This window comes from Gymnoscopelus braueri (assembly GCF_963280865.1).
Source record: "Gymnoscopelus braueri genome assembly, chromosome: 4".
Classification (NCBI taxonomy): Eukaryota; Metazoa; Chordata; class Actinopteri; order Myctophiformes; family Myctophidae; genus Gymnoscopelus; species Gymnoscopelus braueri.
Window position 1 is genome coordinate 29323778 of NC_137605.1, and position 17344 is coordinate 29341121.

Here is a 17344-nt window from a genome sequence, read left to right on the forward strand (position 1 = left end):
ACGTGCGCGCGCGCACACACACACACACACACACACACACACACACACACACACACACACACACACACACACACACACACACACACACACACACACACACACACACACACACACACACACACACACACACACACACACACACACCCCCACACACACATACACACACATCCACACCCCCACACACACACACACACACACACACACACACACACACACACACACACACACACACACACACACACACACACACACATACATACACATATCCACACCCCCCCCCACACACACATACACACATCCACACCCCCCACACCCCCACACACACCCCACACACACACACACACACACACTCACCCACACGCAACAGATACAGAGCACTCATACATCACATATACAGGTACATTCGCTACAGAGATACTTTACACACACACACACACACACACACACACACACACACACACACACACACACACACACACACACACACACACACACACACACACACACACACACACACACCTAGTACTAAAGTCTAAAATGCAAACTTTAGTTGGTCTACGATACATAGAGTATTGTAGTGTTCCGTAGCACCTGATGTGGGGGTGGTGTGCAGGCTAGGAGGCTGTGCAGTGTGCATACGGTTCTGAAGATGTGGATGTACTCACTGTGGAGGGCTATATCGTCACTGTCAGGCCCAAATCTTGTTTCTCCAAAACGGTTACTTTTCAGGAAATGGAAATAGCGCCTGTGTTCCAATGGATCTAATTTAGTTATTATTACAAGCTCTTGTTAATACTTTTTATTGGTTAAATATTTATAAAGCCCACAAACAGAACAATATGAACATTATATGTCACGATTATTGTCCAAAACAATTGAGATTAAAGATATATTTGCAATAATCAAAATAAGCTTAAAACTCTTAAAATGACACTTTTGTTAACCCAGCATCCATATTCTGAGGGGAACATCAGCCAAAAATAGCAGATCTACAAGCTCACAACGCATCACATTGCGACCCGTCGTGAGCTTGTAGATCTGCTATTTTTTGGTGAAGAGATTTGGTGTGGACAAAAAAAAAGTGGTCCAAGTACAGAGCCAACTCAGGGGCCAGTGTATGACAAAGCACAATTTCACTATGATTATTGTGAGCGTATATTTATCGCGATAAACGATAATAGCGAATAGTATTATCGTTACTATCAATCCATCTATCAGTGGCAGTGGGGATGTACTATGTGCTGTAGAGGTGAGTTTGGCACGGCTAAGGAGTGAGGTGGATGTAATCCTTTTTACAGCCTACATTACTCTTCAGAAGCACCCAGTTACAGAAGGAGAGGTATTATAGACATATGAGTGCACAAACACTTCACTGTTCACATTTGGACACAGCACAGGCTTACAAATGCACATGCTTGCTAGCCTTTATGTGTCATTGTGTATGAGTGCTGAGTCTGTGGGTAGTGTGCATTTGTGCATATTAAAATGATGGTGTCCCATGTGCCTTTTGCCTGCTACAGTCCTCAAGGAATTGAGGAGCAGGCAGGAGATGTGTCTTTCTGATAAAGTAAATGTTTTACACTAGACCACCTCCCTGTAGTCCTCCTGGCTATGAGCATGCATACCAGTGGAAAAAAGTGTGGTGCAGGTTAGGTGTCATGTTCTGCCAATGCCAACTGCCAACAGCATTCTTTTTTTTTTGGTAGTAGCCGTTTAACTACATTCTGGCCAAATACGCCGGCCCATCTGAACATAATCCTGTTTTAATGAAAGACACTGCTGTGGTTGAGGTCAGGGTAATGACCTGCATACTGTGTGGCTCTTCCTTGCCTAGAACGTACTACCATGGTCCGCCATGTTATTAGGAGTGCATTCTATTCTCAGGCCTTATTTTGCCTGACGGGTCCCTGTAATCAAGGTTCAATTTGATTGGAGGATCCAAACCTCTGCTTTTGATACCCCTCATCTGGTCATTGTTTTTTAGCGCTGGTGAGGATATGTTTGATGCCTTCTTCTGGTCAGACATATTAATTAAATGCATGCATTTCCTTTGGGGAAATGGTGACTGTGTGATGTATTTGATATATGATATCACAATTTAAGAATAGTTTTTTTTTATGTCAGCCACAACCGCAGCATCCTTATTTTTTAAAATGTTTGAAATAAAAATATATATGGATCAGCTATTTTCACTATTTTTATACAATGAAGTATACTATATATTGCTTAAGCGGTTAAGAAAATGACCACCCCCCTTCGATGTTTTTTTTTTTTTACAAATTGAACCCTGCCTGTAATGTCAACGTCTACTAAGGCAGTCATCCGGTGCATGCATGGCCCTTCCTTTTGTAAACTGCTAGGAATGGCAGAAAACGGAAAGTAACCCACAGGGGGGTGGGGGTGGGGGTGGAGGGTGGGGGGCAAGGATAGAGCAACAGAGAGAGAGAGACAATGAGTGAGTGAGCAAGCAAAATGCAGAGAGCAATGGAGAGAAGGGATAGGAGAGAGAGAGGATGACAAGCGGAGAAAAGCAGTATCTCAGCAATTCTGCGCGAGCCAAATACTTATATTTATGCAATGTAGATCTGCGCCCGCGCACCCTGTACTTACGGATGGACAGACAGTTGAGAAGAATGAGTTTGCTGCTCATTGAAATTCTGCCCGCCACTCTCCGCACAACCTTAATAGGCCGGCTCGGAGGTGGAGAGTTAGGCCTCCAGTAGAGTAGCGCAGATTGGGCTGTGGATGACTCACACTGCTATCCCCGAGTGAATACCTCAGTATCATGACTTTGGTCTGCACCATTGTAAAGTTTCGATAAAAAGTGTTTGTGACCCATTGCTTTTTTCTATGGAGCCCTGTGTTGCTGATGTGGTTGATGTTGGTAATCATTACAGTGATATTACCTGAGAGGTCATTTCACAGGTATTATGTGTATGGGGTTGCAGCCGAGGGCTGTCAAGGGTTATGACTTTTATACAATGGCTGCTGTGGTTACCAACATACTGGTACCAACGTACTGGTAACCACTGTTCAGAAAGTCACAGTTTTTCCAAGCATACTGTACTTTTTCTGTCCAGGTAGAATAAACACAGAGGAAAAAGAACAGGAAGCATGGGAAATTAGAAACAATACTAACTAGCTCCCTGGTTATCATATCACGTGAGTCCGTGACCTAGAAACCAATAAAGCATAGTCAATAATATGTTGATCAGATCTCTTGGTTGTCACAACCACATTATAGCCAATGACGTTGATGCTATACTGATAAATAGTCACATTTCTGAGTGAGCTGAGTCAGGGACTGTTTCTCTAGATTTTCTTGTATAATGCTGAAGACTCAGACTCTTTTATATTTTATATTTTATTTTACAATAAAGCATTTAGCTAACATTCAACACAAAGAAGACTCAACACTAATGAACTGATTTAATTTCATGTAGCCTCATAAAACAATACAACAATTCAGTGACATCTGTTTCCTACGATAGTACAACTTTTACTGTATGTTCCACTTTGAAGTGAAAGAGTGTTATGCAGTGTTTCCACTAAGTTTACTGTTTTTGGGGGGGGACTGGGATAGATAGATGCAAATGAGCCGTGCAGGGGGTGGGTTACTGCAATAACCTTTCATTTCATTAAAAAAAAATTAATGTTTATGTTTATGTTACAAATAACAATAAGCCTGATGACAGTTTGAACTAAAACACTTGTCAACTGTACAACCATTTAATCAATATATGGGAAGTATTTCACAAAGCAGGATTAGTTAGATCACAGGTAAATAATTAAAAAAGTGTTTTGTAATATTACACCCTGGAAAATTTATAAAGTTTATCATTAAAAAGTGTTATGTATAATATTATTAGAAATTAACTCACATGACTACATCATATTCATAAACATAACAGATGTACACTCAATGGTAGGGGAAACACTGCAATGCATGTGGTAAGAAGCATACAGGCGAATAGAGACCAAAGCTACTTTTTGAATTTAAACCAACATGATAGCTTAATGGTTTTATACTTTGATATACGTTCAGAGCATTATGGTTACGGTATGAAAGCATGGCCCATGGCTATGACCTTGATTCACTCATCCACCTTAAAACCTTTTTTTGTTGCTCTTTAAATTATATTATTGTAGTGTCCCAAGAGCAGAATTGCCACTATGCATGTACTGCACGTATGTACACTGTGTGTGTGTGTGTGTGTGTGTGTGTGTGTGTGTGTGTGTGTGTGTGTGTGTGTGTGTGTGTGTGTGTGTGTGTGTGTGTGTGTGTGTGTGTGTGCGTGCGTGCGTGCGTGCGTGCGTGCGTGCGTGCGTGCGTGCGTGCGTGCGTGCGTGCGTGCGTGCGTGCGTGCGTGCGTGTTGGGTGTGCATGTGTGTTGGGCGTGCATGTACTGTACTGTGTGTGTGTATGTATGTGTGTGTGTGTGTATGTATATACGAAAGCAGCAGCTGTAAGCAACAGATAACACCAATCAGTTTCTATGCTTCATGGTGGAGCGTTCCTCTTATTGTCTATATTAATATAAGCCATGCTTGTTTAAGAACTCATCTATATTTTAAGAGCTTGATTCATAATTCAAATGTGAACCTTAAGGATCAACTCAGCTATTATTTCCCCACAATTAAACCGCTTGCCTGTTGTTGTGCTGTGGCTGGGGACAGAGTAGCACTGGAGGTTTCAACTTGTCTAGTGTTCAGAGTGATAAGAAATGCTTACCGGTATGCGGTAATGGCCAATTTATGCTCTGTTGTACGATGAAGTATAAGTCGGGCTTAAAAGAAATGATTGTGACAAAGCATAGCGTTGCAGTGCATTGTGGGCTGTGAGTGACTCTGGCTCTGTGTCAAGAGGAGAGTGCAAGGGGGCACATTCCGTGCACAGCACCAATCAGTCACCCTGCAGGGTCTAGTTCCTTCTACAAACAAAATAACTGCACCTCCACAAAACATTGTGCTAAGGGTTAAAAGCCACTATGAAGGTGTCATCTGTAGGACTGTACCTTAATTGACTTAGACCTGCTAATATAGTGTATGTGTGTGTATAATGTTGGCTCAACTGTAGTACAGTGTTTTCTGTTTTTATGCTGTGTTGTGTGAAGATGATTATTCGGTGCTTTAGCTGTGAGCAATTAGGAGAATTAATCTATGGCATATCATCACCTATAAATGATTTAATCAAGTATCTTAAAACCTTTTTCGCGGCATGGCTCTAGTCTGCAGGCATTTATACCTCTAGAAGAGGGTCTGTCTGTGTCTGTGTGTCCAGGGCTAATCTCGCAAAACCTTGGACCAATTTTGAGACAAATGAAGTAGGCCTACCTCCACTGATTGTTTTCACATATTCACATATATTGTTTTATACTTTTTAAAACATTTTACTGAGGTCATAGATGACTGAGGTCATACTGTAGCTGCCTGACGTCATGCTGGCCCCATGTGGACCCCGATTTTTTAAATAAAATATAAATACAATGTTTGACCTACAGTAATACCAGATTTAAGCTGCAATCCATACCTATCATGTCCTACCCGGGATGCAAACCCTGGTCCACCACAGATTGCCAAAGATTCTACCAGTGACCCAGAGCTAACCCTGTTAGCTAAGGGGAGAAATTGACCACCCGATCTTAAGGTCTCAATAGAAGAGCAGGTAGACCAACTACAACCACCGACCACAGTTGTGTTAGAATATATTTAGCCAAAAAGGCATTTTGCACACCTACTGCAATGGTGCGTAGGAGTATAGGCAGTCAACTTGAGAAGAGCAAAAAAGGAATCCCGCACACTGTCTTCACTTACAGCCACAGGACCAACTCGGACTTTATCTTCATTAACAATATAATATATTAACATACTCTACCATACAGATTGGTCAAAATACATTTGTATTTTCTAAATGAAGCTTAGGTTTTTTTCTGCTACCCTGTGTCAAATCATCTATCAGCCATGTATTCTACTCTAGGCTATTTCTAAGGGTATGTGTGAATGTCGAAATCAGGCTAGCATAGACGTGTGAATAGCTTCAAGACGTTTTTGTATCCTTGGGTGAGATCTTGTCCAAGAAGCAAGGGGCAGTGCCAGCATGAAAGACATGCTGGCACTGCCCATGCTGGCATTACTACTTGCTCCTTGCACAAAGTGGGAAATAATATGGTGAGGCACCAGTAAAGTGATAGGAAGTAGGAGAAGAATTTTGAGGTCAAGAAACAATAGGAGTTAATTAATAGCTCTTTCACACTGAAGCGATGACCTGGGTAAAATCTGTGTTTGCTGTGGATGTGAAAGAGTCAACACAGGTTATCTTAGACACACGTCTGACACAGCTCGGCTCCAGACGCAGTATGAAAGAGGACCCGAGGATCTTTGCTGCATGTCATCCCCCCCTTTTTAGTCTCTCCCCTGACTGTCTCTATCAAAAAGAAATCAAGAAGTGCTGAAAAATCATCTTTAAAATGAAAGAAAGAAACATGGCTACATGGAGGGAGAGTCTAATTTCCAAAGGTCCACATGCCTTTTTTTCCCACCATATTATTTGAACTGGTCCTTAGAAGCAAAGATAAAGTCAAAGTCCTAGAATATTTTAATAAACGGCAGTGCCCTGAGCATTTTCTGTGATGAAAGCTCTGCCCAGTCTAGCCCAGTGGCTTTGTTGTTTATCACAATACCTGCTCTGCTTCATGGCACTTTGCCTCTGCCTCAGGACTCATGTTTTCGTCCAAGGAACTGCCTGTGGTTTCTGAATGGGACAAGGTCAGAGGAGAGGACACTTTCTCAGAGGCATATAGGAAGATAATAAGAATGAGCAAACTGCAGGGGATAATGGAATGAGAATTGTAATGATGTAAAAAGGCTTCAAGTAAAACTAGACTATTGCTTTGAGTCCAAATATGGTTTATGTCTCATGTAAAATCAAGTCATCTCAATACAGAAATATAATGGTACTTCCTAATCGATCATTTATGTGTTCTGATGTCTGTGTTTTCCATTTCATTTCTTTTGTGTGTGCTATTTGTTATGTTTGAGTAAAACAAAATCTTAGGACCACAAAGGTTATGTATGCATTTAACAAAAAGCTGAAAGGAAGGAATAACCATCTCTGGCAGTATTGGTGTACTGCTCTCCCCACTGAACAATACAGGACAATCATAGCTTGTCTCTTCCCCCGATTCAAGCAAGCAATCAAATGAGCTGCAAAAGTCACTTGGTTGACGTTATGAGGACAGGCATGTGTCACAACAACAGTGTATCTCTCCTACTACTGATCCTAACTGACCTATACTGTGTCCTTCCTCTCTCCTTCCCCATCCCCGTCCCTGTCCCGTTGTCCTTCCTTCTTCCTCCCTTGCCCAGATGCGAGGTGTGCTGTCCCCCCGTCCTATCATCATCACCATCATCGCTCCCAAGCCCGCTCCTTCCACGCTCCTTCCTATGACCATCCCTCGCACGAACGTCCTTCCTATGACCGTCCCTCACATCAACGTCCTTCCTACGACCGTCCCTCGCACGAACGTCCTGCCTACGACCGCCCCTCGCACGACCGCCCTGCCTACGACCGCCCCTCGCACGACCGTCCTGTCTACGACCGCCCCTCGCACGACCGTCCTGCCTACGACCGTCCCACCTACGACCAACCCTCACATGAACGCTCCCCAAATGACCCCTGGAACCCCCGTCTCTGCGTGATCTCCGGAAATCAACTCTACATGTTGGACCAAGAGGAGGTACTGTACTGATACTTGTCAAAAGGGTCATTTGACGATTAGTCTTTAATGGGCCAATTCCAGCCTAGAAAGAAAGAAATCTTATAGCCTGGGATCCAGACTGATTCGCTCCGTTTGGCAGATTTTTTTTTCTCACTTCGCTACTCAGTCTGGCCAGGGTCCTGTTTGACTCGTATTTCCAAACGTCACCAATTACGTAGGCAAGTCAGGAAGTGACTAGAGTTTTACATTGGAAGCTACTGGTCCCCCCCCCCCCCCACAGACCAATCAGAAGCCGTGGCTCCTTTGTGCCCGTCCCGCACCTTGGAAATAGGACCCTGGCCAGACTGAGTAGTGCCGAACAGTCTGGATTCCAGGCTAGAAATCTTAGTTCTTAGCTGAGTCAGTTCTTAGAGTCATGTCAGATATCCAACCAACTTGCCCATCTCTCACATACAGGATGTTAGGCATCTCTGGAGACAAATCGGTTATATTCAAGTCATTTATGACACAGTAACAACAAGCTAGGCGTCTGAGTTACTTATGGAGACTCAAAGAATGGATTACATTCATATTATTTTGTTATCAGCCTATACTGTAGCTAAGGTGTCTGGAGTTGTAGTTGTTTTTCATCAGTTCAGCATTCTCCACACATTCCTTCCTTAACATGAAACCTATTGTCCCTTTTCTGGGGCAAACATTCATCACGTATTTTCACTACAGAGTTTTGGTGTAAAGGGAAAAAAAGGAGAAGACCAATTGTAGAACCCTGGGGGATCCCAGTCAACAAAGTATATGGGGTTTAAGAGGTAAAACGACATTTTGCAAAACAGACATTGACTTGACATGAAACATAGATACCATAGACATTTATGAGGCATTTATATTTGTCTGAAACCATAAACAAAACCCATATCTCTTATTATGTAGGAGATATTTTAAATTATGGTAATGTAATCAACTGACATGATGTCACAACATTTTAACACAACGTTATAAATTATCATTACTTTATCAGCTGGAAAATGTCACTCCCTTAGTAATATAATAACCACTGTATATTGCAATAATCAAATCAAATCAATCTATAATGTAGGCTATAACCCAATTAAGATACATTTATTGCAGTCACTTATTATATATCTCTGCTTTCGGGGAGAAACCAGCTCCAAAATGTTCATTTTTAAGGAATTTACAAAAACAAAACAAAAGTGGAGTTAGGAGGTTTTGTTAATCATTGATAAGAACTGGACCTCCAAGCTCACAATGAGGTTGGAGGTCAAAAGGGTGTGGAGCCTGGAGTCAGCATAACCAGCTAACTCCACCTCCTTTTGGTGAACTTAGCTGGTTTAGCAGAAAGTTTGAGGATCCAATGGAGTTAGCTGGTTTTGTCAGAAGCGCTTTTTAATACTTTTCATAGGTTCAATATGTTTTTAATCAACACACAGACGTAAAGGGTGTTCAATAGCACTGATTTATGGAAAAAAATGCAGTTAGCTCGTTTCTGCCCGACAGCAACAATATATTATATTTTCCATTCAGAGATACATTTTGACCAATTACATTATGTTACAAATGACAAATTATCATATCTTACATGGTCAGACTTGCCTAGAGCGTTCCTGAAATGCCGTCGAGCTCCAAGGACAATAGTTAAATCCTTCTGACTCTTCATAATATTTTGTGGTCTAAACCCTTTGTTATTGTCTCGCCCCCTAGGGACCGGGTACGGAGCGAGACAAATCGACACTCCTTCACGTCTGTGTTCCAGGTTAAAGGAGGAGTTCACCCAAAAAAATACTTATTTTATATCAATTGCACACCCCATGAAGCCTTGAATTCATGGATTTATTTTAGTTTTTGTGGCATTCCTAAGACAATAATTTGATGACCGGGTGTGTATCCGGTAGGAGACACAAATAATCTACTTTGTGTCTCCTACCGGATACATTAGCCGGTTGGAGACGGGAATCAAATTATTGGCTTAGGAATGCCACAAAAACAGAAATAAATCCATGGATTCAACGCCTCATGGGGTGTGCAATTGATAGAAAATAAGTCATTTTTTGGGTGAACTACTCCTTTAAGGTTTTTTTTTCTGGAAAAGTTGAAGTACATAGTTTAAGTACATTTATGCATATTTTTTTGCTTTTTTCCCCTTCATCTCTGTATACAGTATATATCCAACAAAATATACAAAAAAGTAACACTAAGATTAATTAAAAAAAAAAAGCACATTGGAAAATTTCTCATATAGTTATAATGTATCAGAGTGCAATGAACCTCCCAACCGGTAGGGTCGCGTAATTGAAAGTATATGGAGAAAATTTGGAGAACATGACCACGATTGGATTAAAATTATTTTTATTGAACAATATGGAAGATATGGGTACTTAGACCCACCCAATGTAAATTGTAACATCCGTGCCCATGGGGTCAGCACTTTATATTTGAAATATGAACGTTTATGTAGATGTACGGGTCGTAAATGGAGAAAGTGCCAAAACCTGGTTGAAGCTGCATTAAGTTCAGAGGACCATCCATAGTTTGTGGCAAAATAAAATACCCACAGCTCAAGTATCCAAAGCATGCATGTATAGTTCAGTCAGGCAAAATAAAACCCCGCAGTTCAAATACTCAAAGTAAAGCATGCGTACACGGTCCTCTGCTGTTAGCCTAGCATGCTAGTTAGCTAAAGCTAGCCGCTTCAGTGGTGTGTTTACTAGACCATTGTGGACATATTCAGCTACACTAGAAGAGGTAGCAAGGACCCTGACTAGGCTTGGGCCGATTTAATCATTTATTGCATTTATTTTCCTAATAAATGTGTACATTTACACATTCACACCTGGTAGCTTTCCTATACAGCTACAACTCAACATTATAGATGATGAGGAAGGTGTGAGCATTACAGATTTGTTTCCATTAGTGTTTAATGTTGGGGAAGTTTCTTTAAAATATAATATATGACATATTACCTATTACTTTAAAACTTAAACTTAACCCCCCCCCCCCCTAAAAAAAGAAGGAATCACATATTGCCATAGCTGAGATAAGATGGATCAGAGGTTCTCTCTTTTCCTCTCTGCCCATTCCTGCCTCACTTATGATTCCATATAAATCCACTAAATCTGCCACTCTCACCTCTCTGATTGCCTGTTAAGACTGTAGGTACTGTCCTCCACTCCAGTCCCTCCCTCTCCCAACCACGGCTCTGTCTTCCATCTCACACTTTACCTTCACCCGTACTTCTCGCTCCCTCTCTACGTATTTGCCTTCTTTACCTCCTCTCTGTCCATCGCTCCACACCTTCTTTCTCTTCCCCTCTGCTCAGCATCCATCTCTGCATCTTCTCTATCACCCATTCCACCCTCCCGCTGGTATCTTTCTCTGTCTATGCAGGCTCTATCTCTTTCTTCCTCTGTTGCTCGCTGTTCTTCTCTACTTTATTACTGTCACTTTATTAAAGTGTGTTACTTTTGTGTTACTTTCTGTACCAAGTAATGTGTTTCTTTTGTGTTACTTTCACAACACATCCTCAAAAGAAGTGCAAAAGTAAATTAGATTAGACACAGTATGAAGAGGGTAGGTTAAATGGAATAGAAAATAAGGTTGTTACTTATTGGTATTAAAAGGCTTTTATAGCAGCCTAAATGTAAAAGTCATGATTACATACAAACAACTCAGAAGCTGCAGTGCCCTCTGTTGGCACAGGGTATATATTTTTGATTAATCAAATAAAAGTCTCAATAGCGATTGGTTGACAAACTGCATTGTCATTACTGTGCATTATGAACCCATTCAAAGCTTAAAAACTATGAATAACACACTTCCTGAAAGTAATGTTATTTGACATAGTAACTGTAGTAATACAGTTTTTTCTTTTAAGAATTGCATTATAGTACTTGAAAGTAATATTATTACGTAATGGGTTAATTATGTAATGTGTTACAAGCAACACTGTTTATTGGTGTTACAGCAAAAGCTGCATTTTCTACCATCTCTTACAAGCAGCTTTGGTTCTCCATCTCTGTTTGTAGACCAGGAGAGGGTAGTGTTCCTCATCTTTTCTGCAAGCATTTTATGCACGAGAAATTTCACAGCATAAGCATAAGGCCAGGGATTAATAATACTGCAATAAATAGACTTTAACCCCATAAATGCTACTGAGGTCACGTCCCCACTCTGAACAGCGCATACTGTATAATGCACATAATAATCCCACAATGCGCATGTTAATGTTACAGTGCTCAATTTTCTTTATGTGTTGGCTGATAAAAAGCAGTCAATCTTAATAGCAGCCAGGTGGCGATTTTTACAGTAGTGTGAGTGCTTGGCTGCCAATAGTATCTCTAATTGTCATCACTCTGAGGAATAGAGAGCTTTGCGGTCCTGATAAGACGACATTTCTTCTCTGGAGGGATTGAGCGGAGGGCCCAGGTCAATTAATCAAAGGCCTATCCCTGTCTAATTGTGCCAATAAGGCAGCAGCTGTGAATGGGCAGGAGGCAGGCTTGACGTGCTGAATAGCTGTCACCTCGGCGACAACAAGCAGCGTTACATATTCATGCCTGTCATTCACCTTATACAGTGGAGATTCACTTTGTCTCCCTCTCTCCCCCCTTACTTTAGTCCTATTCGTGGGCATTTCTGATTAATGTAGCGCCCCCCCCCCCCCCCTAAAAAAAGAAGGAATCACATATTGCCATAGCTGAGATAAGATGGATCAGATGTTCTCTCTTTTCTTCAGTGCCCATCCCTGCCTCACTTATGATTCCATATAAATCCACTAAATCTGCCACTCTCACCTCTCTGATTGCCTGTTAAGACTGTAGGTACTGTCCTCCACTCCAGTCCCTCCCTCTCCCAACCACGGCTCTGTCTTCCATCTCACACTTTACCTTCACCCGTACTTCTCGCTCCCTATTTCTCTCTGTATTTGCCTTCTTTACTCCTCTCTGTCCATCGCTCCACACCTTCTTTCTCTTCCCCTCTGCTCAGCATCCATCTCTGCATCTTCTCTGTCACCCATTCCACCCTCCCGCTCGTATCTTTCTCTTTCTCTGTCTATGCGGGCTCTGTCTCTTTCTTCCTCTGTTGCTCGCTCCTTTTTCTTATTTCTCTCTCTCCATCCTCTCATATCTATGCTGCTCTGTCCCGTTGTTTTCCCAGTTTCCGTTTTCCTGTGTACCTCCCCATCCCCCACATTTCTCTCTCCTTATCTCTCCATCTCTACCCCTCCCTTCCTCTCTTCCTCCCACCTCTCTCTCTCTCTCTCTCTCTCTTTGGGGTGAATGGCAGGAGTGTTTGGCTCTCTCCAACAGGCCATCTGGCTCTGTCCTCCTCACAGCTCCATTCAGACACAGCTCACTTTCCGTTTTGTGAATGATGCCTGTCAAGAGATCCTCCATAGGAGCCCCTTCCTAAGGAACTGACTTTGGGAACCGTCGCCACACTGTTGGCCTATTGTGTATCTCTGTGGAAATATGTGTTTTGACAGTATGCCTCGACTATTTCTACCAGGCTTCACTCAGTGAGCTGCTTCTTTTATGGTGGTGCAGTGGCACTGTGCAGAGTTCATTGGGATCATACAGTGGAAGGCAGACTATACTATGGATGGATAGTAGACCATACATAAAGTACATAAAGTACTATAACTATTTGTGTAGCATGACCTTAGTCATTTACACTTCACTTGCTGAAAATAACTGATTTTCAATTTGAAGGTTGCGCAGTGGCCTCATCGAGGCTTGCAGTGTTTGGCCTTACACATCCCTCGAGCCATAGAGACCAAGATCTCAAGTTCACAACCTTCAGTAGCCTATTCAGATTCCACACTTAGTTCGCTCTCTGTCAATTGCAGTGCTTTACTTGCCTGTGGGATGTCCTGTCTTCTGTGCTCGTGGCCTGTAGGGGGAGCTAGCGGGCCAGCAGTGATGGCCACCTGCCATCCTCTCTTGCTCCTTCTCTCCCCTCACATTGATCTCAGGTGACAGAGTTCTGCATTCTACCACCGACAAGCACCAGTGCCCTGTCCCCCAAGTCATGTGCCCAAGCTCCTCTCCCAGCTGTGCCAATGTTATGCAAGAAACCAAAATGATACAATATTTGGTTAGCCTATTATCACAGCCATAACCACATCAGAATCTGCTCTAATACAAATGTACCATATTTATGTCCGTTTTCAAAGTAAAGAGTGCAATTGGCTATATGTATATACCTCCCTGGCTATAATATTGCCTTCCTTGGCAATGCAGGATTGATACGGGTGAGACAGTAAGCATGTAAGCCAGGGAAGGGACCGTGCTAGTTTTAGCTTGTGGCTACGGTTGTCACTAGCTAATCCACAAAGTGTGGATTATGAGTGCTTTGCATTCTATGCATGACCCACAGGAACCATGTAACAAAAAGGGGGAGTGGGGTGGGGGATACATTATGTACTGGAAGCTGTGTGGGTGTAAACAGTCATGAGTAAAACAATGCTGTTACTGTAGTAAGATGGCTAACCAAGCCCCCAGAGGCTATTTAAAAGAAGGCACTTGAGCTATAGCCACCACATTCTTGGCATTTGATTTCCATTACATGCCACTCAAATTCACCATCTCTCAAAAGGTCATTGTGCACATATAAGGGATTAAATGGCTTTTATCTCAACAATTTGATTAATTTGCCTATTCAGCCAGATAGTGTACAAACTTCTTCCTCTAATACCTTAGAGGCTCTGAGAGAAAGTAGCCCTAATTTGTCTCCTGCCAGCTTACAAGGAGCAGTTGCCAGATCGAGATGACCTTAAAAGCAATCCCTGCCATTTATCATTTTTATTAGAAAGCATTGTGGGTTGCTGAGCCAGGCTCGGTGGTAAATGCACACATGGGAGGTTTGGAAAGGAAAAGCCTTTTCCTAAGGGCCTTAAGTCTACAAAAAATATGTTATAAGGCATTTACTGTAGCTGGAGCTGTGATCCACAGAAGAATCCAATTTGTGCACCAAATAATAGGCTACTGTTTTAATGATTAGATCACTAGCATTTCAAGTAATCAATAGTATAAGCAGATGCATTAATTGTCAGTTCTCAACCACCTACTGTAGCTTTTCAAGTATCTGAAAATTAGGTTCAGACCCCTGAACTAATTGAGACTTTATCCTGGACATGTTGCCTGCACAATTCCCACAGATGACTAAACACACTCCGGTCAACACTTTCCAGAGTTATGTTTCTAACATTTCTGCTGTTTATCTCAGGATATCTACGTATATATCTATTCTCTACACCAGGGGTCTTCAACAGGGGGTCTGGGACCCCTAGGGGGTCCTCAGAGTTACTACGGGGGGACCGCCAAATCTTTGTGTGATAGGAACTTTTTATTTGTTTTGCATTAACCACTACAACCCCAGCATCCCTGTTCCGAGGGGAACATGATCCAAAATAGCAGATCTACAAGCTCACAACTCCTCACATTGAGAGGCGTTGTGTCGGCTATTTTCGGCAAAGAGGTTTGGTGTAGAGGGAATAAAGTGCAGACCAAGTACGGAACCAAAGGTGAAGTTTACTAAGTATGGAGTGTTTAAGTGGTTAAATGTCTGAAAATACACATTAACATGAATCACACATATTAATAGAAAAGATCATGTGTAAATCAAATAAACAACAAAACAAAACAAAATCTATCAAATCTATTAAAAAGTTAAATCTGCAACACAATTTTGTACAATATGTAGTTGGGGTCCCTGCTTCATCTTTCTCTCAGCTAAGGGGTCCTTGGCCTGAAACAATGTTGAAGTTCCCTGCTCTACACTGTACAGAATGAAAGCACAGTAAGGCACATTCCTCAAAACACTACAATCCCGGGGGGGGGGGGGGGGGGGTTCCTGGTGGCTCACAGTGGTGTAAAGTAACACAAGTACATTTACTCAAGCCTTTTTGAGGATTTTTTTGGGCGGTGAAACCGCCCCTATAAGTGAGGTTTGGATATTTGTACAACAAATCCTGCGCTGTGATTGGCCAAAAATGTACCCCGCCTAACCCTGCACCGTGATTGGCCAATCACAATCTATTCAGGACTATGATTGGCCAGTGTCACATGACACATGAGCATAGCCCTATATAAGAAACCATAACTTTAAATAAACCATAATTTTTTTTTTTAAAGTTATGGTTTCTTCCATCATAAAGAGTGTTTCAATAAATGTATTTATTTTTTGTACATGATTGGTTGACTCCATTCAGTATTGTGATTAGCTAGCAAGACACCGCCCACTTCACACAGGGTGTGATTTTTACTTTACTGGAGTGTTTCCGATTTTTTTATACTTTTACTTCTACTCCACTACTCTACATCTCAGAGGCAAATATTATACTTTTTACTTCACTACAATTATTATTTTGTTGTTTATTTGAAAACTTTATTTACTAGTTACTTTTAATTATTATTACAAAACATACATTAACCACTTCAGCCCTATGTATACTTAGGCTATTTGAAAATAGACGACACGTGTGAGCTTGCGACACGTTGTGAGCTTGCGTGGCTGACTGCGTCTCCAAGCTGTTTGTCTGTCTGGGTCTCCAACAAGTTAGGCCTCGCTTCGCTTTCGGTTTGCGTGTTGAAACAAACACCAGTGTTGCAATGAACGTCAACACGCTCTGTCTCTATCTCCGGTTGCAATGAACGTCAACACGCTCTGTCTCTGTCTCCGATGTGCGGCCCAGGCTACTAGACGGGAGGCCCGCGCAGCGGCTAGACGGGAGGGCCGCGCAGCGGCCCGAACCTCTAGTTTTATACATTTGGAAACTTGTGAAATGGGACATTCTGCATAATGTGTACTTTTACTTTCATTACTTAAGTATATTTTAATGCGAATACTTTTGTAGTTTTATTAAAGTCAATTGTAAATACCGGACTTTTATTTGTAAAATGTAGAAGTATTTCTACATTGTGGTATTGGTACTTTTACTTCAGTACACAATGTGAGTACTTCTTCCACCACTGGTGGCTCAGCCAGTTAGTGCACAGACAGACCACATGCTACTTGTTAGTCACGAGCTTGAATCCAACGCCCGTCATGTCTTGCATGTCTCCCCTCTCGGTTTCCTGTCTCTCTACACTTTACCATCTATCTATCTACAGTAATAAACCAAAGCAAAAATTATAATACCTACAATCCCTGACGGAAAGAGGTAAAAACTCAAAAATGTCAGCTGCTCTGTTAAAGCCAGTTGGGCATTTTGTGTTTATTGTGACAATTTGCTGTGACCAGAGCCCAAGGTCCAGTGGAGAAGGAACATCTGTCTTTCAGAAGGTGATATGGTGCTACTGAAGGGCAAATCATGTTGTTGGCCGGCAAGACTGTCTGTTATGATGATGGGCCCACTGTGTGTGTGTGTGTGTGTGTGTGTGTGTGTGTGTGTGTGTGTGTGTGTGTGTGCTCGCGCGCGCGCACGTGTGTGCGCGTATGTTGTGTACGTGTTTTTGTGTGTACTCTATGGGCATGATATAGCAGTGTGTAGCGTGAATGAGGGTGATTTGTGTTGTTGCATGAGTGTGTGCTTGTGCACGTGTCAGAGTTCTGTGTGCACATGTGTGTTTCTGTCAGATGCAGAGTTAGGGACCCAGCCGGTGTTTGATCAT

General features: G+C 42.1%; 1 protein-coding gene across 1 annotated transcript in view; it reads left to right on the forward strand.

Moving 5' to 3' along the window:
- Nucleotides 1-17344, forward strand: part of syngap1b (synaptic Ras GTPase activating protein 1b) — a 168931-nt gene that overhangs the window by 33485 nt on the left and 118102 nt on the right. The window contains exon 3 of the mRNA XM_080426138.1: nt 7366-7736. Coding sequence (XP_080282264.1) covers nt 7366-7736 — 371 coding nt within the window. The remainder of the gene's footprint in view (nt 1-7365; nt 7737-17344) is intronic.